Genomic DNA, 26,409 nt, shown 5'->3' on the forward strand with positions numbered 1-26,409 from the left:
CCCACCCCCTTCATAGGGTACTTCCTTCACATCCCTCTTCTACAATCAACCACTATTTATCTTGGATATGCCCCCTTTTTGGTGTACTGACCAGGGCACCCCTCAGGTCTATGTTAAGTTGTGAGACTTGTGGCGTCTTTATGTGGTTTCACGTCTATTTCGGTTGGAGGGTTCCGTGTATATATATATATATATATATATATACACACAGTATCTCACAAAAGTGAGTGCACCCCTCACAATTTTGTAAATATTTTATTATATTTTTCATGTGACAACACTGAAGAAATGACACTTTGCTACAATGTAAAGTAGTGAGTGTACAGCTTGTATAACAGTGTAAATTTGCTGTCCCCTCAAAATAACACAACACACAGCCATTAATGTGTAAACCACCGGTGACAAAAGTGAGTAATTATCCATTTTCCCTCCCCGGTGTCATGTGACTCGTTAGTGTTACAAGGTCTCAGGTGTGAATGGTGAGCAGGTGTGTTAAATTTGGTGTTATCGCTCTCACTCTCTCATACTGGTCACTGGAAGTTCAACATGGCACCTCATAGCAAAGTACTCTGAGGATCTGAAAAAAAAAGAATTGTTGCTCTACATAAAGATGGAGTAGGCTATAAGAAGATTGCCAAGACCCTGAAACTGAGCTGCAGCATGGTGGCCAACACCATACAGTGGTTTAACAGGACAAGTTCCACTCAGTACAGGCCTCGCCATGGTCAATCAAAGAAGTTGAGCACACATGCTCAGCGTCATATCCAGAGGTTGTCTTTGGGAAATAGATGTATGAGTGCTGCCAGCATTGCTGCAGAGGTTGAAGGGGTGGTGGGGGGGGGGGTCGGCCTGTCAGTGCTCAGACCATACGCCGCACACTGCATCAAATTGGTCTGCATGGTTGTCATCCCAGAAGGAAGCCGCTTCTAAAGATGATGCACAAGAAAGCCCGCAAACAGTTTGCTGAAGGCAAGCAGACTAAGGACATGGATTACTGGAACCATGTCCTGTGGTCTGATGAGATCAAGATAAACTTATTTGGGTCAGATGGTGTCAAGCGTGTGGCGGCAACCAGGTGAGGAGTACAAAGACGAGTGTGTCTTGCCTACAGTCAAGCATGGTGGTGGAAGTGTCGTGGTCTGGGGCTGCATGAGTGCTGCCGGCACTGGGGAGCTACAGTTCATTGAGGGAACCATGAATGCCAACATTTACTGTGACATACTGAAGCAGAGCATGATCCCCTCCCTTCGGAGACTGGGCCGCAGCGCAGTATTCCGACATGATAACGACCCCAAATATACTTCCAAGACGATCACTGCCTTGCTAAAGAAGCTGAGGGTAAAGGTGATGGACTGGCCAAGCATGTCTCCAGACCTAAACCATATTGAGCATCTGTGGGGCATCCTCAAATGGAAGGTGGAGGAGAGTAAGGTCTCTAACATTCACCAGCTCTGTGATGTCGTCATGGAGGAGTGGAAGAGGATTCCAGTGGTAACCTGTGAAGCTCTGGTGAACTCCATGCCCAAGAGGGTTAAGGCAGTGCTGGAAAATAATGGTGGCCACACAAATTATTGACACTTTGGGCCCAATTTGGACATTTTCACTTAGGGGGTGTACTCATTTTTGTTGCCAGCAGTTTAGACATTAATGGCTGTATGTTGAGTTATTTTGAGGGGACAGCAAATTTACACTGTTACACAAGCTGTACACTCGGGTGTACTCACTTTTGTGAGATACTGTGTGTGTGTGTGTGTGTATATATATATATATATATATATATATATATATATATATATATATATATATATATATATATATATATATATATATATATATATATATATATATATATATAATAAATGTATTTCATTACAATAGTAAGGACCCTCTCAAATTTGTCTGTTTCATGCGTTTGCTACATGAAATCCAATTCTTTCCTATGTTGGTTGCATCTATGTGCTGCAGTTTAGTGTGAAAGGCAAAGAAACCCTCTAGGGGACTGACCATTCATTCCTACACGTGTGTGTTACTATGCACACTACATGCACACAGAACAGTGTAAATCTAGCCAGAACAGTAGAATGGAGTGGAAGTCAGAAATGAGTATGGGGAGGGGGTGCTCAGTGAAGGAAGTGGTGTGTGGCTGTAGAAAGAAAGGGATTATGTCTTTCATTGTTCTCATATGTACCTTCTCCTATTTCAGCATTCCTCTCCAAACCCACAAAAAGAACCACCTGTGATTACCTACAGCAGGTACGGTATAAATGTAAACTAAGGACACCATTCACTGGTGCAGTTGAAATAGCACAAACCTTCACTAGACACAGCAAATAGTTTTTCTGTCGTTAAACTGCATTTATGACCATAGTAAAGCCATACATAAAAGTTGTCCTAGACAAAAAAATAAAACAAAAAAATGCCATTAACTTATGTTATTATTTGATCAGCAGAAATTACATTATTTTAATGGTAGGGGAAATACCTATTTTCAGCACCTAGGCAAGAATGACACCACCTCTGCTGCCCCACCTGCCTGAAGCCTCCTCAGATAGCCACATCACTCATGCCAGGAGGCTTCCAGGCTACTTGGAAAACACTGTGCATGTGCAGTGCAGTGTTAACTTCATCAAAGAAAATATTTTAATCAACTGCATGTCTTCAATGATGAAAACTAAACCAAAATACAATTTGAACTAAGTCAATTGATGAAAACTATGACGAAAATCAATTCCTACTTTCATCAATGAATGAAAACGGAACGAAAATGTGAGGAAGGGACGTTTACCCACCTGAACTCCTGCTTTCCTTTAGAGCCCCGCCTGTCTGTTAGGCCCCTTTCACACTTGTGCGACCTGAAAGGTGCACGACTTTGATGCGATTTTGCCACGACTTTGACGTGACTTAAAGCAATGCCTGTGTAATCTTGAGGTCTATGGACCTCAAGTCGCATCAAAGTTGGACCAAAGTAGTGCAGGGACTACTTTGAAGTCACACAGATATGAACGATACTCATTGGAAATCATGGGGTACGACTTTTCAGGCGACTTTGCAGTCCCAAGTCGCAGGACAAATCGCACAAGTGTGAAAGGGGCCTTAAAGCCCCAGCCCCCTGACAAGCTGTATTGGCTGAGAGATGCAGGCTCCCTCTATCTGCCTGCTGCCTGGGAGTTCTGGAACAATTCCTTGCAAACCACGTGGTGAGTGGTTCCCCTCCCAGCAAGGTAGCAAGCAGTGCTTACCACTGTGTAAAATAACAGCCTCCCCAGACTGTTTAATTCTCTGCCCTGTGAACTCCCTCACTCCCATTTACTTTCCCATCCCTACTACAGAATATTAGATTTTTAGTCCAGGAGTATATAATGAGTTTGGAAACTTTAGAGAAATGCTTAACCACTTTAAGACCGGGCCTCTTTTTTAGATGTGGTGTTTACACACCACAGTTTTTAAAAAAATTACTTAGAACCCCCAAACATTATACATTTTTTTTCTAACACCCTAGAGAATAAAATGGCGATCGTTGCAATACTTTCTGTCACACCGTATTTGCGCAGCGGTCTTACGAGCGCACTTTTTTTTGGAAAAAATATACTTTAAAAAAAAAAATTGTCACTTTTATTCCTATTACAAGGAATGTAAACATCCCTTGTAGTAGAAAAAAGCATGACAGGACCTCTTAAATATGAGATCTGGGGTCAAAAAGACCTCAGATCTCATATTTGGACTTAAATGCAATAAAAAAACAAAAAACGAAAAAAATTTGTCATTTTAAAAAATGACAACAAAAAAATGTGCCTTTAAGACATAAGGGCGGAAGTGACGTTTTGATGTCGCTTCTGCCCAGCAATTGTATGGAGACGGGTGGGGGCCATCTTCCCCCTCACTCGTCTTCATGCACAGCAAGTGAGGGGACACGATCATCTCCGCCGCTGCCGACAGCTCCGGTAAGCAGCGGAGGGCACCGGATCTGAAAAGTGATCTCGCAGCGAATCCGCTGCAGGACCACTTTTATCTTGTAGCGGACCGCCCGCTGAAAACGAGGATACTGGGGTTAAGGCAGCTAGCTGCTGCCATAACAACGATATCCTTGTTCAAACAGCCGCCGTGTAACGACAGCGGGTGGTCCGTAAGTGGTTAAATAATGCTTTACAATTTAACTAAATCCATTAGATTTTAGTCAACTAAAATGACTAAAACAATTAGAAAACTAAGAAAAAAAGCAACCTAAACAGTTCATATATGTAATTAATAGGTTGAAGAAGTGCTTAAAGGTGATATAAATAACTACCGAATGGTGATAAACAGCCCCATGAAGGGCAAGTCCAGCAAAGACTTTAAGGAATCCTAAAGAATGTTCATATGGGATCTCGTCAAAAAAGGATGACAGGCCTTCACCGCACCACATGACACCGCTCCCCTCAAATTTAACACTCACCGGAAGGATCTGATAACACAGCTTTTGTGTATAAAGGGATCTTTAGCCAGCAGTGACTCCACTTCCTTGAGTCCTTATTTGTAGTCACACGGGGTTAGTGCATCATTCTCAATAGGTATGATCAATCATCAAAGATTTCCACATGATGATTGATCGTACCTATTGAGAATGATGCACTAACCCTGTGTGACTACAAATAAGGACTTAAGGAAGTGGAGTCACTGCTGGCTAAAGATCCCTTTATACACTAAAGTCGTGTTATCAGATCCTTCTGGTGAGTGTTACATTTGAGGGGAGTGGTGTCACGTGGTGGGGTGAAAGCCTGTAATCCTATTTTGACGAGATCCCATATGAACACTCTTTAGGATTCCTTGAAGTCTTTGCTGGACTTGCCCTTCATAGGGCTGTTTATCACCATTCGGTGGTTATTTATATCACCTTTAAGCGCTGCTTCAACCTATTAATTACATATATGAACTTTTTAGGTTGCTTTTTTTCAGTGTTTATTTATTATAGCAGCAGCTCACATATTATATTTGTCCAGAAGCGCAGGATCAGCTGACTGTGTTTGCTTTTAATTGACGGCTAAAACTAAAATGGCATTTTAGTCAAAAGACTATGACTAAAACTAAATCGAAATTTGACATCAAAATTAACACTGGTGCAGTGCAGCATCATCAAGAGGCCAGCCTCCTGATGTCACAAAACAAGATGGCAGCATGGGGTGTAGCAGGCTTTGGGTGGGTTACAGCTTGATTCACCGGATGGGTGAGTAATCTATCCAAAAAAAACACTTAATCACAAAATTGGTGATTGCTGCAGAGAGCCAACTTACCCATATCTGCCAAAATCTCAAGATATGCTTATTGTCTTTGAAATAGAAAAAGAAAAAATGTTATAAACAATATTTTGTATATCTTTGGGCTCGTTCAGATTTGCAGTTATTATTGATGCCCCCTCTAAAAAGCAATCTGTGGGTCACTTATTAGTGACTCTTGTTTTGCCCAGCATAATGCATTACAAATTCATGAGTTTTGTAAATTTGACTTGATGTACATCTAATGTGCTTCTCCTGCTGTGTCCTGTCCTTGTCAATAGCTATGTAGGCGACAACGACCCATATCACAGATTTTCTGATGTAGCCTCATGGGCGAATAAATGTAGGGACAGCGGAGTATCCCTTCCTCGCAGTCTTGGATATAGCGATGCGGAGAGCTACGCCAGTGACCTTGGAAGTGACCAAAGCCAGAGCTCTGAGGAGGCCTGGGAAGGAAGTGCCTCCTGCGTGATCTCAGAAGCAGAGGTAAGTGTCTTATTTTTGGATCTTGCTCATGACCACTTCATAAAAAAGACTGCTGCCTAAAGCAGCCAGCCAGATTCCTTATTTCACAAGCATTCCTTATTCCAAGGGAGGAAACTTGATTGCCTGTATAGCAGTGACAGATCTACATTTGCTTTATTCTGCTTTATTTTATTTTTTTTTTAGTTTTGGACAGAGTTCTTAGAACTCCTGCCCTGTTTTTCTTGCTGTCTGTGACCTCGTTAGGAAGCTATTCTCTCGATTTGTTCAGGTGACTAATTTCACTGAGACTGAAAGCAAGGAAGAAACCAAAATGTTGAGTTGCCACCAGAAGAACTTTCCAATGCACACTTGTCCTGGGGGCAACTGTCAAAGAAGGTATTTCCCTCAGGTTGGAGAGATTGTCTCACGCTTCGTGTTGTGTCCACAGGTGAAAAAAAAAAAAAAACCTGAGTAGGGATTTTTACCATTTCCTACTCCATCCAAAAAGACACGTTTTGGCTTTAGTTATACTTTAATGGTATAGGTGCATTTTATTGGGCCTTGTGTCTTTAAAGCTAGAGTAATGAGTTGGGTATAATTGGATTACATTCCATAACCTCAATGGTTTTAGCGTACCAGTATATGTTTTCCAGCTCACTTTATAAATCGTAGAGGAATTAATCAAGGTAGGTGAACTCTGAAATCTAAGGCCATCTGAGCCCTGCTGACATCTGGTTGTACTCAATGGTAGATGATCCCTATCCACTGCCTTTAGGTGTCAATGAACTTGGAAGCAATGTTCCAAGGAAGTACACAAAGTAAAACATCTGAATAGTACATGTAAATTATCATTAGTAAGACTCAGTCTTTTTCTATGAAGCAGTGCAAAGAGAAATGCTATAGTATGGCAGAAAATGAAGCCGCGCTCTTTGAAAATAACACCATAGGGTTTATTCATTGTAACAGGCTTCCAGATATAGTCCCTGACCTAAGCCATGCCCCTCTGATGCTCTTCACCCTGATTGGGCTACAACTAAGCCCAGGGCTTAACAAATTTTCTTTGAAAATGGGAGCCAGCTAAAAAAGTTAGGAGTCAGTTTTCCCCCAAATCCTGCCTCCTAGTGTATATAGTTACATAGTCAGGTTGAAAAAAGACACAAGTCTATCTAGTTCAACCTTAAAAAAATAAAAAATCATACAATCACATATACCCAATCCTATACCCACAGTTGATCCAGAGGAAGGCGACCCCCCCAGAAAAGCAGGATCCAATTTACTACAGCAGGGGAAAAAATTCCTTCCTGATCCCAGAGAGGCAATTGGATTTTCCCTGGATAAAGTTTACCTATAAATGTTAGTACCCAGTTATATTTATGTACATTTAGGAAAGTATCCAGGCCTTTCTTGAAGCAATCTACCGAGCTGGCCAGAACCACCTCTGGAGGGAGTCTATTCCACATTTTCACAGCTCTTACTGTGAAGAAACCTTTCTGTATTTGGAGATGAAATCTCTTTTCCTCTAGACTGTCCTCAGTGTTGACCATACAGTGAATAACTCAACACCAAGTTCACTATATGGACCCCTTATATATTTATAGATGGTGATCATATCCCAGTTCCTCTAATCTTTCCTCATAACTGAGCTCCTCCATGCCTCTTATCAGTTTGGTTGCTCTTCTCTGCACTTTCTCCAGTTCCCCGATATCCTTTTTGAGAACTGGTGCCTGAAACTGAACTGCATATTCCAGATGAGGTTTTACTAATGATTTGTACAGGAGCAAAATGATATCTCTCTCTCTTGACTCCATACCTCTCTTAATACAAGAAAGGACTTTGCTTGCTTTGGAAACCACAGCTTGGCCTTGCATGCTATTATTGAGCTTATGATCTACCAAAACCCCCAGATCCTTCTCCACTATGGATTCCCCCAGTTGTACTCCCCTTAGTATGTATGATGCATGCGTATTCTTAGCCCCCAAGTGCATAACTTTACATTTATCAACATTAAACCTCATCTGCCACATAGTCGCCCAATTAGTGCATTGAGGTCCTACTGAGCGTAAATCCTCTCCCCCAAATCCCCCCCCTTTAACGTAAGTTCTCTCCCGCAAATTCCCCATTTTAGTGTAAATCCTCTCCCCCAATCCTTGCTCCGAGTGTAACTCCTCTCCCCCAAATCCTCACTCCTAGCGTAAATCCCCCTCCCCTTAAATTCCCACCCCTAGCGTAAATCCTCCCCCCAAATTCTCACTCCTAGCGTAAATCCCCCCCCCCCAATTTCCACTCCTATAATAAACCTCCCCCCCCCAAATTTCCACTCTTAGCATTAATCCCCCGCCTTAAACCCCCCTCCTAGTACAAATCCAACCCCATGACCCCCATGTTCTCCCCCCTAGTACAAATGCCCCCTCCTAGCACAAATCCTCCCCCAAGCTCCAGATTACACAGGATCGCTCTTACATCAGACGGCATACGGCTTGATTACTCACCCTCTATCTCCTCGAAAGACTGCTCATCTCCCGGAAATGTAGGTAGGGGGTGGATAATTAAGCTGTGTACCGTTCAAGTTAAGAGCGATCCTGTGTTATCCGCTGTATGGAGAAGCTCACCACTGACAGGATGGGAGAAAGCACAGATTGCCCGCACCTCCTCCCGGGTCTCTCCTTTCCCTTGTCCCAGCCCTGATTGGGGGAGAAAATCGGGTGGTTGGGCTGGTGGGAGCTCAGGTGCCGGGATGCGGTTTTTGGTCGCCATGGTGACCTGGCGTCTGGAATTTGTCCAGCCCTGACTAAGCCCAATAGGTGAAATGCATCTCAATTAGGGTAAAACGCATTAGAGGCATGGCTCAGGGCGGGAACTGTCTGGAAGCCTGTTACACTGAATAAACCCCACAGTGTGACTTTCACAAAGTGTGGTATCATTTTCTGCCGTGTTATTCATTCTGAGTGGGACGAGCTCATAGAAGCTGGCACCTGGGACAGTGAAGGATCTGAGATCTATGCACAGAGCTTGGAACGGTTCAGTTTTCCTTAGAAATGCTATAGTTCTGAATCTACAAAGCCGTAATCAGGCTTCAAATGTTAAACCCATTTTTTTTTAAGTTTTGCAACACTACCATGTATTCTTCTAATTTACAGTTTCTCTAATTTAGAACAATTTTTTTTTGTTCTCCATACTTATACTTTTATTTAGCACTACTTTTGCAGTGGCTCCTATTACTAATGTTCTAATTAGCCACCCCCCATGGACTGTACTGATGCATCCTGCCTCTCTGTGTGCCTACATGGACAGACAGTACAGAGAGGCTGGAGATGAATGGATCACGTGTTCCATCCATCTGCTATAAGTTACACTTTAGCATGATGGTGGAGAGACCAAGGGGAGGTTTTCAGCATTTCTTCGCACATGTACATTGCTAATACATGCAAGGGACAATGGGAGATGTAGTCCCACCGGAGTGCTCCTGGACCAGAAGGTTACATAGTTACATAGTAGGTGAGGTTGAAAAAAGACACAAGTCCATCAAGTCCAACCTATGTGTGTGATTATGTGTCAGTATTACATTACATATCCCTGTATGTTGCGGTCATTCAGGTGATTATCTAATAGTTTCTTGAAGCTATCAATGCTCCCCGCTGAGACCACCGCTTGTGGAAGGGAATTCCACATCCTTGCCGCTCTTACAGTAAAGAACCCTCTACGTAGTTTAAGGTTAAACCTCTTTTCTTCTAATTGTAATGAGCGGCCACGAGTCTTATTAAACTCTCTTCTGCGAAAAAGTTTTATCCCTATTGTGGGGTCACCAGTACAGTATTTGTAAATTGAAATCATATCCCCTCTCAAGCGTCTCTTCTCCAGAGAGAATAAGTTCAGTGCTCGCAACCTTTCCTCATAACTAAGATCCTCCAGACCCTTAGCTTTGTTGCCCTTCTTTGTACTCGCTCCATTTCCAGTACATCCCTCCTGAGGACTGGTGCCCAGAACTGGACAGCATACTCCAGGTGCGGCCAGACCAGAGTCTTGTAGAGCGGGAGAATTATCGTTTTATCTCTGGAGTTGATCCCCCTTTTAATGCATGCCAATATTCTGTTTGCTTTATTAGCAGCAGCTTGGCATTGCATGCCATTGCTGAGCCTATCATCTACTAGGAACCCCAGGTCCTTTTCCATCCTAGATTCCCCCAGAGGTTCTCCCCCCAGTGTATAGATTGCATTCATATTTTTGCCACCCAAATGCATTATTTTGCATTTTTCTACATTGAACCTCATTTGCCATGTAGTCGCCCATCCCATTAATTTGTTCAGGTCTTTTTGCAAGATTTCCACATCCTGCGGAGAAGTTATTGCCCTGCTTAGCTTAGTATCGTCTGCAAATACAGAAATTAAACTGTTTATCCCATCCTCCAGGTCGTTTATGAACAAATTAAATAGGATTGGTCCCAGCACAGAACCCTGGGGAACCCCACTACCCACCCCTGACCATTCTGAGTACTCCCCATTTATCACCACCCTCTGAACATGCCCTTGTAGCCAGTTTTCAATCCATGTACTCACCCTATGGTCCATGCCAACGCACCTTATTTTCTACAGTAAACGTTTATGGGGAACTGTGTCAAATGCTTTTGCAAAATCCAGATACACCACGTCTACGGACCTTCCTTTATCTAGATGGCAACTCACCTCCTCATAGAAGGTTAATAGATTGGTTTGGCAAGAACGATTCTTCATGAATCCATGCTGATTACTGCTAATGATATCATTCTTATTACTAAAATCTTGTATATAGTCCCTTATCATCCCCTCCAAGAGTTTACATACTATTGATGTTAGGCTAACTGGTCTGTAATTCCCAGGGATGTTTTTTGGGCCCTTTTTAAATATTGGTGCTACATTGGCTTTTCTCCAATCAGCTGGTACCATTCCAGTCAATAGACTGTCTGTAAAAATTAGGAACAACGGTCTGGCAATCACCTGACTGAGTTCCCTAAGTACCCTCGGATGCAAGCCATCTGGTCCCGGTGATTTATTAATGTTAAGTTTCTCAAGTCTAATTTTAATTCCGTCCTCTGTTAACCATGTAGGTGCTTCTTGTGTTGTGTCATGAGGATAAACACTGTAGTTTTGGTTACTGAAGCCCCCCGATTCACTCGTGAAGACTGTGGAGAAGAATAAATTCAATACCTTTGCCATCTCCCCATCCTTTGTAACCAGATGTCCTTCCTCATTCTTTATGGGGCCAATATTGTCTGTCCTCCCTTTTTTACTGTTTACATACTTAAAGAATTTCTTGGGATTTGTTTTGCTCTCCTCCGCTATGTGTCTTTCATGTTCTATCTTAGCCGTCCTAATTTCACCCTTACATTTCTTATTGCATTCTTTATAAAGTCTGAATGCTGAGGATGATCCCTCAACCTTGTATTTTTTGAAGGCCTTCTCCTTTGCTTTTATATGCATTTTTACATTGGAGTTAAGCCATCCAGGATTTTTGTTCGCTCTTTTAAATTTATTACCCAATGGGATAAGGTGTATGGAGATGCTGGAGCTGCGGCAGTAACATTATTCAGTGGTGAGTGTTTGTTAGCATTGTTGACCAAAAAAACTGCTTGTCCCGTGTTTAACTGATCAAGAGGGATAGTTTCATAATATAAAATTTGGGGCCTTAATACTTCTTTCATATTACTGGATTGGAGGTAAATGGAAGGTGAATCCTGATTGTTTTTTTTATAAAATAGTCCACTGCGCACATTACTAATTGTCTGATTGAATTAGCTTGTACACCCATTAGCTATAACACTATGACCACCCACCTAATATTGAGTAGGTCCCACTTTTTTGCCACCAAAGCAGCCCCGACCCATCAAGGCATGGACTCCTTTAGACAAACCATCACATGGCTTGACTTCTTCCCATACTGCATCCTGGTGCCATCTCTTCTCCAGGTAAGCTATGCACACACACCCAGCCATCCTCATGATGTAAAAGAAAAAACGTGATTCATCAGACCAGGCCGCCTTCTTCCATTGCTCTGTGGTCCAGTTCTGATGCTCACATGCCCATTGTAGGTGCTTTTGGCTGTGGACACGGCTCAGCATTGGCACCCGTACTGGTCTGCGGCTACACAACACCATACGCAACAAATGGGGATGCTCTGTGTGTCCTGGCACCTTTCTATCAGAACCAACAATAACTTTTTCAGCAATTTGAGTTATGCCGCGTACACATGATTGGACTTTACGGCATACTTGGTCCGGCGTACCGGATTTCGTCTGACAATTCGATCGTGTGTGGGCTCCAGCGGACTTTGTTTTATAAAAGTTTGACGGACTTAGATTTGAAACATGTTTCAAATCTATCCGGCGGACTCGAGTCCGGTCGAAAAGTCCGCTCGTCTGTATGCTAGTCCGACGGACAAAAACCGAGGCTAGGGCAGCTATTGGCTACTGGCTATGAACTTCCTTGTTTTAGTCCGGTCGTACGTCGTCACGTACGAATCCGTCGGACTTTGGTTGATCATATGTAGGCAAGTCCGTTCATTCGGGAAGTCCGTCGAAAAGTACGCTGGACAAAGTCTGCAGTAAAGTCCGCTCGTGTGTACGCGGCATTACAGTAACTCTTCTATTGAATCGGAGTACACGGGCCAGCCTTTGCTCCTCATGTGCATCAGTGAGCCTTGGCCACCCATGACCCTGTCACCAGTTTGCCAGTTTTCCTTCCTTGCACTTCTTTTGGTAGGTCCTGACCACTACTGCAGATTGGGAGCATCCCACAAGAGCTGCAGTTTGGGAGTTGCTTTCACCCAGTCATCTAGTCATCTATAATTTGACCCTTGTCAAAGTACCTTAAATCCTTACACTTACCCATTTTTTCCGCTTTCAACACATCAGATTCATGGACAACATGTTCACTTGCTGCCTAATCTATCCCACCCACCTTCAGATGATATTGTAACAAGATCATCAGTTTTATTCACTTTACCTGTCAGTGGTCATAAGGTTATGGCTGATCAGTGTATATTTTATTGGACCCTGGGGGCCAGGATTGTAAAAGATTTGTCTGGACAACATATAATATGTTTTTTTATTACAAGTGATTTGGAAGACAGTATGCTTAACCAATATCAGACATACTTACTCTACTTAATTAAAGAATTGTGTCTTTATTTTGCCAGACAGTGGAAGCTAGATCAGAAATTGATGGAAGAACTAAGTGGACCCCATCTCGGCCTCTAAGCCGCAATGGTTCTACCGCCTCTTCAAAAAGGCGACTTCCTGCTTTTACACCCAAAGTAAGCACCACACACATTTATATCTTTTAGGGCTTGTCTACATTAGCTGTGCCCTCTGAAAAGTCACCTCCTCTCCGGCTGTTTTAAACCCTAAAATCTGGCACCTCCACCCCACAACTGCATTCATTGCAATTGGTTGGGGGGCAGCCCCATTCAGTTAAAGTACTGCCTGCCAAATGCGACTTGGAGATCATTTTGAGACAACATGCATATACCCTTGTCTGCTTCCTTTGCTTAAGAGGGAGTGGTAAAAACACAGATGAACCACCCCCAAACAATCATTACCAGCATGTTTACAAAGTAAGGCTGCCCATACATTATACAATTTCTTGTACAATTTTCCTTTATCAAAACCATATAATAGGAGGTAAAACCTAAACACTTTCAATTTGTATGCAATCAGGCAGGCCCTTACACTACATAGTTAAAAGTAAATCTAAAGGAAATTGAATAAGAAAATTGTATAATGTATGGCCAGATTTAGAGATATCCACAGCCTTTATATGCCATTTCAGATGGTCAGAGAGCATTGTAGAAATTATGTACTATTATGTTTGGCCTACAGTGGATATAAAAAGTCTACACACCCCTGTTAAAATGTCAGGTTTCTGTGATGTAAAAAATGAGACAAAAATAAATAATTTCAGAACTTTTTCCACCTTTTTAATGTGACCTATAAACTGTACAACTCAGTCACAACAAACTGAAATCTTTTAGGTAGAAATAAAAAACTGAAATAATATGGTTGCATAACTGTGCACACCCTTAAACTAATACTTTGTTGAAGCACCTTTTGATTTTATTACAGCACTCAGTCTTTTTGGGTATGAGTCTGTCAGTATGACACATCTTGACTTGGCAATATCTGCCCACTCTTCTTTGCAAAAACATTCCAAATCTGTCAGATTGCGAGGACATCTTCTGTGCACAGCCCTCTTCAGATCACCCCACAGATTTTCAATCAGATTCAGGTCTGGGTTCTGGCTGGACCATTCCAAAACTTTAATCTTCTTCTGGTGAAGCCATTCCTTTGTTGATTTGGATGTATACTTTGGGTCGTTGTCATGCTGAAAGATGAAGTTCCTCTTCATGTTCAGCTTTCTAGCAGAAGCCTGAAAGTTTTGTGTCAATATTGCCTGGTATTTGGAACTGTTCATAATTCCCTCTACCTTGACTAAGGCCCCTGTTCCAGCTGAAGGAAAACAGCCCCAAAGCATGATGCTGTCACCACTATGCTTCACAGTGGGTATGGTGTTCTTTTGGTGATGTGCAATGTTGTTTTTGCACCAAACATATCTTTTGGAATTATGACCAAATAGTTCAACGTTGGTTTCATCAGACCATAACACATTTTCCCACATGCTTTCAGGTGTGTTTTTGCAAAATTTAGCCAGTCTTGGTTGTTTTTCTTCGTAAGAAAAGGCTTCTGTCTTACCACTCTACCCCATAGCCCAGACATATGAAGAATACAGGAGATTGTTGTCACGTGTACCAGATATTCCTGCAGCTCCTTTAATGTTGCTGTAGGCATCTTGGCAGCCTCTGTGACCAGTTTTCTTCTCGTCTTTTCATCAATTTTGGATGGACGTCCAACGCGTTTCACACAGCAACGCTGCACTTATTCATTATATGAATAAGCGCAACGTTTCTGTGTGAAACGCATCTAACTGTACCTGTTTGCCTGTCACGTGGTGTTATTCATGTTACAGATTTTACAATAAAGAGATTCATCACTACTTCAGTGTGCAGCCATCCATTCCTTTCATCCAAACTGTTCCATATGTGCCATATTTTCTCCGCTTGACGATGACTGTCTTCACCGTGTTCCATGGTATATCTAATGCCTTGGAAATTCTTTTGTATCCTTATCCTGAACTGAGACCTTTTAACAATGAGATTCCGCACTTTAAATGAAGGCAGGTGTGTACGGACTCCTGTTTAACATGAGTTTGAATGTTTGGTTAATTCTGAACACAGCTACATCCCCGGTTATAAGAGGGTGTGCACACTTATGCAACCGCATTTTTTTTATTATTATTATTTTTACTCCCCTCCTAAAAGATTTCAGTATGTTTTTCAATTGAGTTGTACAGTTTATAGGTCACATTAAAGGTGGAAAAATTTCTGAAATGATTTATCTTTGTCTCGTTTTTTACATCACAGAAACCTGACATTTTAACAGGGGTGTGTAGACTTTTTAGATCCACTGTAAATACAGTATGTGAATTGTAAAGATAAAGCTTAAGCACACCGCATACAAAGAATGCTTTAAAGTTGTATTCAGCACAAATAAAAATGGGTACATATATCCAAGTATGTCAATATCACATTAGGCATCATACAGTAAAAATATTTGCTTCAATGTAAATTCCAATCTATAGCCTAAAAGAATGCATGCATGTATGTAAGTTACGTGAGTGCCACTAAAATAGCGGATGATATCAATAAAACATTAAGGGAGCCAATACCCAGAATAGAATGATGAGAAGGAGAGAATAGAGCCAGACCCTGGAGAAAAGCAAGAGGAAGATTCCAATGTTTCAGGGGTGTAGGAACCCTCTTTCTCAAGAACCTCCTGCCTTAAGATCCAGGAGGGAATACACTGTGGAGGGCTTTGTGTGTGTGGGGGGGGGGGGGGGGGCGTGCTCTGGAAGGAGTTTGGGGACTCTGCAGCAGATTTGGTGGTCCTTTGGGACATGAGGTTTCTGGAGAGGTCTGAGAAAAACTATGGGAGATAGTCTCTGGAGGGGGCTGGGGTCTCTCCAGGAGGCAGTGAATTTTGCAGGTGCACTGTGGGAGACTGAAGGGTGTTTCAGGGGCTGAGGGGGGACTGTGGGATATTTGGAGGCAGTGTGGGACACTGTTGGAGATTAAGTGCACTGTGGGGGGCTGGAGGCTGTGCAGGGGGCAGGGTGGCACTGTGGGAGGTTTGGCATTGAGAGCTGAGGGGGCACTGCGGGACACTGTTGGAGATTAAGTGCACTAGGGGGGGCTGGAGGCTGTGAAGGTGGTGGGGTGGCACTGTGGGAGGCAGTCTAGGACACTGTTGGAGATTAGGAGCACTATGGGGGGCTGGAGGCTGTGCAGGGGGCTGGGTGGCACTGTGGGAGGTTTGGCACTGTTGGGGGCTGAGGGGCACTGTGGTCCACTATGGAAGTTTGAGGACACTATGGGAGCTAGGAGGCACTGTGGGAGGTTAGGGGATCTTCAGCTGACAGGAGGCCCGGTAGTAGGGAGGCTTTGACATGGCAGCAGGCTATGGCCTGGTGGAGGAGAACCACTGGCCTAGATGGCTCTTATATCAGTAACAATTATATTGCTGATTTGCAGATGGTTCTAACCTATTTTGTGCCTGTGCTCCATACAGAAAGAAGGTCTGACATTAGAAGAAGGTTCTCAATCCCCAAGTCCCATTTATCGTCTCGTTCTGGCTGGGGACGCTGGGTCCGGCAAGTCCAGTTTCCTTCTAAGACTGTGTCTGAATGAATTCAGAGGAGACATTCCCACCACGTTAGGTCAGTATATGTTTTGTTCATTTTACAAAGTTTAACTCTTTTATTGTTAAATAAGTACAAGTCTGAATCCAGCCAGGAATAATCTTTCATTGGGATGACAACACCAAGCTGCTAATAAGTTAGCCTGTATTGTATGAGTAGACATATACATCACTGCTGTGCACCTAATTTTGTTATTATGGCCTATATTTATATTATTGGTGCAGGCTGAGAAATGGGCCTGCCTGGTAAAATAGCACAAGTTTGCGAATTATTAATGAAAACCGTGTAGATCACTAGTTTACAGTGCAGTACAACTCTGCCAGCTTTTCTTGTCAACCACACTGGCGTCCAGTAAGGTAAGTGTGCTTCTTTAGAGGTTAATTAGGTAGGTATTAGACTTAAAACGTTGTTAAACCCAAAACCAAAATTATAATATATTGCAGCTTACCAATCATTAGATGTGGTGGCTTCATTCTTTTTTTTTTTTTTTTTTTAGGTTTATTCCCCTAAGTTTTCACCTGGTGATCTGGTCAGTAACATACCTCCTGTATTGGAGTGCCCCCCACAAGATGCACAGGGACACAGCAAACGGCAGCATTGTCAGTCTGGGGGGAGGGGAGTGTTAGATGTTCTAGCAGATTTAAATACACTAACAAATCAATTACAGCAAACCGTTTTTTCTCCTTTTGGGATAAAGGTTTGAAATGAATAAATAAAAGCTGATCACTGTAAGCACCACTGTCAGTGTTAAAGTGGTTGTAAAGTCAGAAGGTTTTTCATCTTGATACATTCTATGCATTAAGGTAAAAAACCTTCTGTGTGCTGCAGCCCCCCTATTACTTACTTGAGCCCATCACGATCCTGCAATGTTGTAGGAGAGTCTTGGCTGCCTGGGACTCTCCCTCTTCATTGGCTGAGACAGCAACACAACGCCATTGGCTCCCGCTGCTGTGAATCAAAGTCAGTGAGCCAATGAGGTGAGAGAGGGGGCGGGGCTGAACCGCTCCCCTGTGTTTGAATGGGCATACAGAGCAGCGTCTGGGCTCGGGTGCAAGCTTGCTGTGGGGGCACACGGCAGGAGCGAGGGACCTGAGAAGAGGAAGATCCGGGCCTCTCTGTGCAACACCACTGCACAGAGCAGGTAAGTATAATATGTTTGTTATTTTTTTAGTATCACTTTAAATGGTTTGTCTTATTTCTATAAAATACACCTGGAAGAGAGCTTGTTCTTTTGAAAAACAACAGACTCACTGGCTGGATCACCAGGTGAAAACAGAAGAAAGAAGGCCAAAAAGAAAATGAATGCAGCTATTACATCTAAGAATTGATACGCTGCAATATAATAAATGTTTGCTTTTGGGTTTAATACCATTTTAAGCTTAAAGTGTATCTATGGTAAACATTTTAAATGCTATATTAATTCCCACATTGTATTTCAATTATTCTAGCCTACGCCTAGTAATCCAAAAGACCTTGACGTTTGTAAACTTGCTTTGTGAAGATCCTCACAGTCTAAGTGCACGTTTAATTAAAATGTTTTAAAAATAAATCATTGGCCAGTCTGATCATACCCACATATCTGACTGTGCTTGTTGATTCACAGGGGTCCCTATTTAGAGGTATTAGAGACCTTAGACATCAGAGGAAGAGGCCAAGCCTTGTAGTACAAGAATTTCTTGCTATGGACAAGTTTTCCCCTGGGGGCTGGTAACTAGTGGTGTAAAAGACGGAGGTGCGATGCACTCTAGAAGCCCCATGTACTGGTTTGCGGGATGATGGACGGATGGAATGCACTTTAATTACACAAGGCTTGTTTTTGTGCATGTTCAGGTGATTTGTGCTCATCCCAATGACCAATTATATCTGGACACTTCTGCCCAAAGGGATTCAACATTCCTACCTGTAATCATGAACTCATGTTGTGCTACCTACACTAATGTGAACCCTATCCCCATTCACAAAGTGTAATTTGCTGCCTAAAGCCAGCCATGGATGGATTGAATCTCAGCCAGTTTAGCAGGGTCCAGCTGAGATTCGAACCACACATGGGCATGCTGATTGTGCCCAAGTCAATCCATCGATCAACTTGGGAACAACCAGCAGGTCTGATTATTACAAGCGATTATTGCCAGCTGCTATAGCCTCTAACAAAAATCATTGGGTTCTCCCAGCAGGGACGGCTGCCCGCCCCCCACTTCTCCCGAGAGAATACAATAGCCCTGTAGAAGGGATTTCCCCATCAACACTGACTTTGTTGGTGGGGGAATCAAGCGATTTTCTTTTAAATTGCATCATATATAGTCTGCCTAAAGCTATGGCTCCCGCTGCCGGTACATTGTATTCTGACAGCAAGACTGTCCTCCCTGTTCATTCGGCAGAAGTTGATCTAACGACCTACTTCAGTTGAACAGAGATGGCCACACACTGGTTCCAATTTGGCCGGTGTTCTGTCAAGAACTGTCTCCCATCGGATAAGTGTCTGCCCTGTAATGCGCAGGCGCAGCGCTTGTGCAGTACGGAGGACAAAGGAGACGCCAAAAGTCTCCGAAGATGAACAGCTGTTCATGAGCTGTACACGGCGTGCGCAATTAACACTACATTGTGCCACACACTCCTGATGCTTGTAAAACTCTGCAAGGGGCGGATATAGGGGCGGATGCATACAGAAGATGGCCAGAGCTCATACGATGGGGGTGTATTTCTCAAAGGGGAGGATCTTTGTGGGGCGAGTTTAAACAACTGAAGGGTGGGTTTTGCAATGTTGATAGGCGGGTTTGCTTTTACACGCTTCTCAACATAACATCCGCCCCTTTGAGAAATCCTCCCCCATCGTAGGAGCTCTGGCCATCTTCTGTATGCATCCGCCCCTACACCCGCCCCTTGCAGAATTGCACGAGCATTGCACAATGTAGTGTTAATTAGGCAGGCACCATTTACAGCTGATGAACAGCTGTTCATGTTCGGAGACTTTCGGCGTCTCCTTTGTCCTCCGTACTGCACAAGCGCTGCGCCTGCGCAGTACAGGGCAGACACTATCCGATGGGGGACCTTTCTCGGCAGAACACCGGTCCCTACTAAAACATCGATGGCCACCTAAAGTTTAGATAAAATAAAAGGAAAAAAAAACAGCACAAGGGACAGTGCTTACATTTAATAGAAAAAGTCCCTTGCCAGTTGTCCTTTTTTAAATCTTCTGTCCCCCAACACACCACCACAGCTGTAATCTTCCTGTGCCGCTGGGGTTAATTCAGCCCCTGGACCTCCCGCAAGGCTGAGTGACGACTATGCCCGCTCTTTTCACCTCTTCCTCCATTCATAGAAGCTGTAGCTTACATCAGTGGAAAAGCACACTAATGCCCTGTACACACGATCGGACATTGATTGGACATTCCGACAACAAAATCCATGGATTTTTTCCAACGGATGTTGGCTCAAACTTGTCTTGCGTACACACTGTCACACAAAGTTGTCACACAAAGTTGTCGGAAAATGTGATCGTTCTGAACGTGGTGGCGTAAAACACGTATGTCGGGACTATAAACGGGGCAGTAGCCAATAGCTTTCGTCTCTTAATTTATTCTGAGCATGCGTGGCACTTTGTGCATCGGATTTGTGTACACACGATCGGAATTTAACGGATCGGATTTTGTTGTCGGAAAATTTTATAGCCTGCTCTCAAACTTTGTGTCGGAAATTCCGACGGAAAAAGTCCGATGGAGCCCACACACGATTGGAATTTCCGACAACACAATCCGATCGCACTTTTTCCGTCGGAGAATCTGACCTTGTGTACAGGGCATAAGAATAGAGGACAGGCGAATAAGTGAAAAGTACACTTATAGTGATAGCTGCAATCTTTTGGGTCCTGTGCAAAGTGGCTTCCCTTCTGCACACCGACCACCAGGGATTGCCTTCCCAGCACTGCCTCCATTCACAGAACGCCTTGTATTTTTTTCAATAAATACAAGGGGTTCTCTGGACGAGGTAGTGATTGGGACAGAAGAAAGATCCGGCAATATCTATACCTCTATACCTCCTTCTTCAATCAGAGAATGCCTTGTATTCATTGAAAAAAAATAAAATAAAAATTCCAGGCATTCTGTGAATGTAGGCAGTGCTGAGTGGGCGACCCTCTGTAGCTACTATGCAAAAAGGCACAGGACCGGGAAAATCGCAGATATCATTGTAATAGTGCCAACTATTACAGTGATTTGCAGCTTTCACAGTGATCACTCAGGTATGAGTCGATATGCATAGTCACATTAGGCCAATCTGGACCAATGTTTGTATGCAATACAGACCATACCTGAATTTCAGCTTTAAAGCGGAGTTCCGCCAATTTTTTTTTTTCTTTAAAGTCAGCAGCTACAAATACTGCAGCTGCTGACTTTTAAAATATAAACACTTACCTGTCCAGGGCGCTCGCGATGTCGGCACCCGAAGCCGATCTGTCCCTCGGCTCTTGGGTGGAGGCGCCGCCATCTATGCTAAGGGAATCAGGAAGTGAAGCCTTGTGTGTCTCCCAGAAGACAGCGGGGGGGGACGGAGGAGGCGCCGGATATTGCATAGATATCCGTGGATCCTGCGGCTATCTATGCCCAAGGTGGGAGCAAATACATGGGTTATACAGGTATCTGCTCTCCCCTCCCCCCTGAAAGGTGCCAAACATGACACCGGAGGGTGGGAGGAATCCGAAAAGCGGAAGTTCCATTTTTGGGTGGAACTCCGCTTTAAGCCTCATTCCCATGGGTATACCTATCCGTGCACCCGTGTGAAGGGCTATCATTACCCGTTCCAGATGTTCCATGCAACCGCATGCAGGCAGTCCCAGTCATACTTATTGGGATGCAGCGGCTGCACATTGGTCTCAATTTGACAGTTGCATGGGTGCGTGCAGGGCTTTTTTTCAGGGGGAACTTGGTGGAACTCAGTTACACCACCTCTGGTTCAGACCCTTGGGGGAGGGCTGCTCAGCACAATTACTTGTAAACACAGAAGTCCAGTTTCTATGTTTACAAGTGACAGCTCTGCACTCTGTGTGTAACCCCCCTGAACTCTGCACTCTGTATGTAATGCAATCCTGGTATTTAAGACCCTCCTACTGTTCATAAAATTTGACTGACCACACCCACTATTTGATATGATTTCGAGGGTGTGTGTGTGTGGGTGGAGGGGTTTTGGGGGGTCGTGGTTGAGTTGCAGCACCTATTGTTTGAGAAAAAAAGCCCTGGGTGCGTGTCCCCAAATGCATACTCCTTCGGGGACACGCACCTGCCTGGCTGTCAAATTGGGACCAGTGTCTGTGTCTGTCTGTGAAGCTGCTGCATTCCAATAGACATGAATGGGGCTGCCTGCACGTGGGTATATAAAATACCTGTGCATCCCTTGTAGGCAAGGACAGCCCTTTGCGAAAGGTGTACAGATATGTATGTGAATGAGGCTTAAAGCTGAAATCCAGGTATGGTCTGCATTGCATACTTGCATTGGGCTAGCTTGGCACAATGTAACTACTATGCATATCTCATACCTGAGTGATCGCTGTGGAAGCTGCAAATAACTGTAGTAGTTGGCACTATTACAATGATATCTGCGATTTTTTTTTTTCCCTTGTGAATGAGGTATTAAGCGCAATAGGGTTGATTTACTAAAGGCAAATAGACAGGGGTTGATTTCAATTGTTTGCCAAATCCCTCCCCCCAAAAAAAAAAAAAAAATTGGTTGATTGATTTACTAAAATTGGAGATTGCAAAACCTGGTGTAGCTTGGCAAAGAAACGAATCAGCTTTCAGTTTTTTTTTTTTTTTTTTGTCAAAGCTTAATTGAACAAGCTGGAAGCTGATTGGCTACCATGCCCAGCTGCACCACATTTTGCACTTTCTACTTTTAGTAAATCAACCCCATCGTGCACTTTGCAAAGTGCAGTTGCTCCACCCACATAAAAGACAATATATTTAGAAAATATTGTAAATGTATGTCAGTTATATCATTTTTTTTTTCTAAATATATTGGAAATATATTTCTCTTTCATGTGGGCATAGCTTAGTAAATGAGTAGAAGTTCTGCTGACTTCCATCATCCAATCATGCGCAAGCAAAAATGCGTTTTTTTTATTTTCCTTGCACATGATTGGGTAGCCTTTGTAAAGTGAAGCTTTACCTCATTTACTAAGCTCTGGTCTTGCAAAGTGCACAGTCTATTTGCCTTTAATAAATCAACCCCAATGCGTCAAGGGTTTAGCTGAGACCGGCCACGTTACCAGCAGTACCTGCTAAGCCTCTTCTATCTTCAGATCTCCTGCATTTAATGGTGTTTTAACTGCAAGGTTGCTATAAACATGTCAAATAAGAATCCTTCTCTTTTCATTTAGGAGTCGACTTTCAAATGAAGAAACTTCTAGTTGATGGGCAGTATACAATGCTGCAGATCTGGGACACAGCTGGCCAGGAAAGGTATGGGCAAACCTTGAATATATAATTCTATCTTTGCTGATAAGACTATTCATGTTCAAAAATAGCACTCTGTATGTATCAGTAAACAAAAATTTAAAGGGCTAGTCTATCCATAACTGACATCAAACACTGGGCTATAACTTTTAACAACATGGTGGCTTAGTGGTTAGCACTTCTGCCTAGCAGCACTGGGGTCTTTGGTTCAAATCCCCATGAAGACACTACCTGCATGGAGTTTGCATGCTCTCCTTGAACTTTTACCTATGATCCCCACCCCCCCACCCCCTGCATTCTTCTCATAAAGGTATGTGCAGTAATCTCTCAGTGTCAGTGTCAGATTGATTATGTTTACTGTGCTACAGGTGTACCTGCAGGACTAAGCTTCCTGCTTGGCAACTGTGTCAGGCCCTGTGAGAATGGCTGCACACGTCTGACACTCTTATCTTCAGCTAGTGATACTTAAACCAGATATATATATAATAATATCCTGCAGCTGATACATAAGGGTTGGTTTACTAAAACTGGAGAGTGCAAAATCTGGTGCAGCTCTGCATAGAAACCAATCAGCTTTCAGGTTTTATTGTCAAAGCTTAATTGAACAAGCTGAAGTTAGAAGCTGATTGGCTACCATCTTCACCAGATTTTTCACTCTCAATTTTTAGTAAATAAACCCCACTGTGTCAAGTAGAGTTACCATGAAGCAATGTCATTATCGGTTAATTGTAACGTTTCTGGGGGGTTTTCGTAGCAGATCAAAGGGACGACCTTTGATCTGCATATGATGTCATTTAAAGCAACCTTGCAAGTTAAAATAAAAAATAAATATAATGTTCTAATTTAACGCCCTTTTTTTTTTTTTAAACATAGCTTAAATTAGCAAACTAAAGTTTGGCTACCATGTACAGCTGCACAAGGTTGAGTACTCTCCAGTTTTACTAAATCAACCCCATATAGTTCAATAGACTGGCCTGTAGCTGGTCCTAAGGTGGATTGGCAGGGAGCCATGCCATGTGTAATGATCCACAGCTAAAAGAAACCTGGCACAAGAGAAACACAAAGGCTGCTAATGCTAACCTCTCATTATGAAAATGCAAGTTGCCTGGTTGCCAATCTGACCCCATTGCTTCAATATTTTGGGTCACTGGCATGGAACAAGTTATGACTTTTCTCAGAGTTTCTGCCCTCTTGATCCAGGTCTGCGACTCAGAAAGTGCTGAAGCCAGTTGAACAACGTTAAAGCCAATCAACAAACCTTTTCAGAAAATGGTTAGCAATCCCAGCCACATTTTTTTTTTTTTTTTTTTCACGACATGTTTACTTTAAAGCTGAAATTTAGGTATGGCAATTTTTAAATAGTTAGTCTGCTTGGATGAAATTAGATATGTATGCACCATAAAAGAATCCCCCACATAGGATACAGCACCTCTAAGGCTACCAAAACAGTTTCTTATAAATACTGGACATAAAAATAAATTACATGGACAAGCATTTGTCATTTGTGCTTCCATATAGACTGCCTTGTGCAGTACACAGATACAGTGTCCAGAAGCGGTGTCCAGATTAGCCAGCGGGTCATTTGGGTCTCCTTGCATAAAATCCATAGGAGGGCTAGGGGACAATTGGGATTGTTAGGGCTTGGGTGGGTTTCTGGGGAGGGTTGAGTGGGGTGAGGGGTATTAGGGGTGTTTGGGGGGGAGGAGGGAGTGGGGGGTGGTTGTTACGGGCATACACTATAATGTAGTTTATTTTTATGTCCAGTATTTATAAAATACTGTTTTGGTAGCCTTGGAGGTGCTGTATCCTATGTGGTCGTTCTTTTGTAGTATGATTTTTTTGGATGCATCTCCCCTGATTAGGGTGTTGGCACCAATGGATTAACCACTCCCAGAACCTTATTTTTGTGGGTTTTTGCAATATGTATGTGCCATACCTGTGGAAGCTGGAAACCACTGAAGTACTGAAGTAGACACCAATACACCAAGGATGTCCATTATCTTCTGGGTCTGCCCTGCTGCCTACTGAAAACAAGAGGTTGCTCACTTGGCACGGGTGCAATTCAGGGAACACTGCATTTTCTCCATGAATTCAAAGCATTCTCTGATTGGACGAGAGGGAGAGGCGGGGTAGAGATGTCATAATCTTCACCTCATCCAATCTGAGAACACTGTATAGATTGAGAAAATTAAAAACATTTTCTGAATGGCACCTGTGCCAAGAAGGTGACCTCTTGCGTTTAGTAAGCAACAGAGTAGCCACTTGGTACGGGACCTGGAAGCTAGTAGAGATCACTGTAGTAGCGGTGCCTAACTACAATAATTTCCAGCTTCTGGAGTGATTCCACAGGTATGGCTCATACAGTACTACGGTAGTAATTGTCCAAGCCGGAAACTATAAAAATTGGCATGCCTAAACTTCAGTGAAGGCAAAACTTTTTTTTTTGAGTTTTGGATGGAGTGGAGAGGGACTAGAATACTTGCCATGCTTTTATTGCTGTCTGTGTCCCTGTTAGGGAGATTCGCCCTCTCTTTGTCCTGGTGACCGAAAGTAAAAAGTCCCAAATTTTATTGGTCGCCAGGACAGGAATAAAGGGGAAATAGTCCAATGGGGACATTAGTTCTGGTGACTAACAGGGATTTCCCTTGCATTGGAAGGATTGCCTCTCACTCACTGTCGTGGCTAGTGGACAGGAAGTGAAGAGAAATCTCCCCAATGGGACACAGGTGGCAAAAATAAACCTGTCGGGGGTTATAACCTTTTGGTATTCTATCCAAAATGAAGAAAAAAAAAAGGTTTTGCCTTTAGTCCTACTTTTAGTCCCTCCAAGGCAGTGTCACTCATATAATCTTAGCCCAAACTACCATACAATCAGCATTCACTGATACTTCACAAGAACACGCACATTCCCATTGAATTTATGGATATAGCAGTTTAGAATCCAAGGGCTGCAATTCTATCCCTCCTTTAGTGAGTGCACAGAGATGAACTTTCTAACGCAGAACCTTTTTAATTTCATACATTTGTTTCTTGATGAAGCCCGACGTATATATTTGTATTTTAGGTTCCGCAGTATAGCAAAGTCTTACTTCCGGAAAGCACACGGGGTACTGCTGATGTATGACGTCACGTCAGAAATGAGTTTCCTCAATGTGCGTCAGTGGATCGATGAGATCAAGGTAGGCTGGGATGGAAGAGGCCTCTTTTTTGCCGATATCTAATACTTATGATTGATATGGATTACAAATGCATATTTCTAAATTATATGAAAGATTTCCCTCAACTCTTAGATAAATACTGCTGTTCAGTGGGATGGATTTTTGCTTGGTTGGTTTTGCTATGCAGTGCTAGGTCCTTGAGATTTATTTCTACCTCAGGCATAGATTAATTAACTACACACAGCCTAATTTTAAGGTAGATTAGAGGTTGTCTTATGCCGCGTACACACGGTCGGACTTTTCGTCTACAAAA

General features: G+C 43.0%; 1 protein-coding gene across 2 annotated transcripts in view; it reads left to right on the plus strand.

Moving 5' to 3' along the window:
- The window catches only part of LOC141131361 (ras and EF-hand domain-containing protein-like), a 110,346-nt gene that overhangs the window by 64,680 nt on the left and 19,257 nt on the right, over nt 1–26,409 (plus strand). For both annotated transcript variants that reach the window (XM_073618524.1, XM_073618525.1), the window contains exons 9-14: nt 2,204–2,253; nt 5,531–5,735; nt 12,882–12,998; nt 16,366–16,513; nt 22,863–22,944; nt 26,003–26,117. In XM_073618524.1, the coding sequence (XP_073474625.1) occupies nt 2,204–2,253; nt 5,531–5,735; nt 12,882–12,998; nt 16,366–16,513; nt 22,863–22,944; nt 26,003–26,117 (717 nt within the window). The remainder of the gene's footprint in view (nt 1–2,203; nt 2,254–5,530; nt 5,736–12,881; nt 12,999–16,365; nt 16,514–22,862; nt 22,945–26,002; nt 26,118–26,409) is intronic.

This window comes from Aquarana catesbeiana, linkage group LG03 (genome assembly GCF_042186555.1).
Source record: "Aquarana catesbeiana isolate 2022-GZ linkage group LG03, ASM4218655v1, whole genome shotgun sequence".
Classification (NCBI taxonomy): Eukaryota; Metazoa; Chordata; class Amphibia; order Anura; family Ranidae; genus Aquarana; species Aquarana catesbeiana.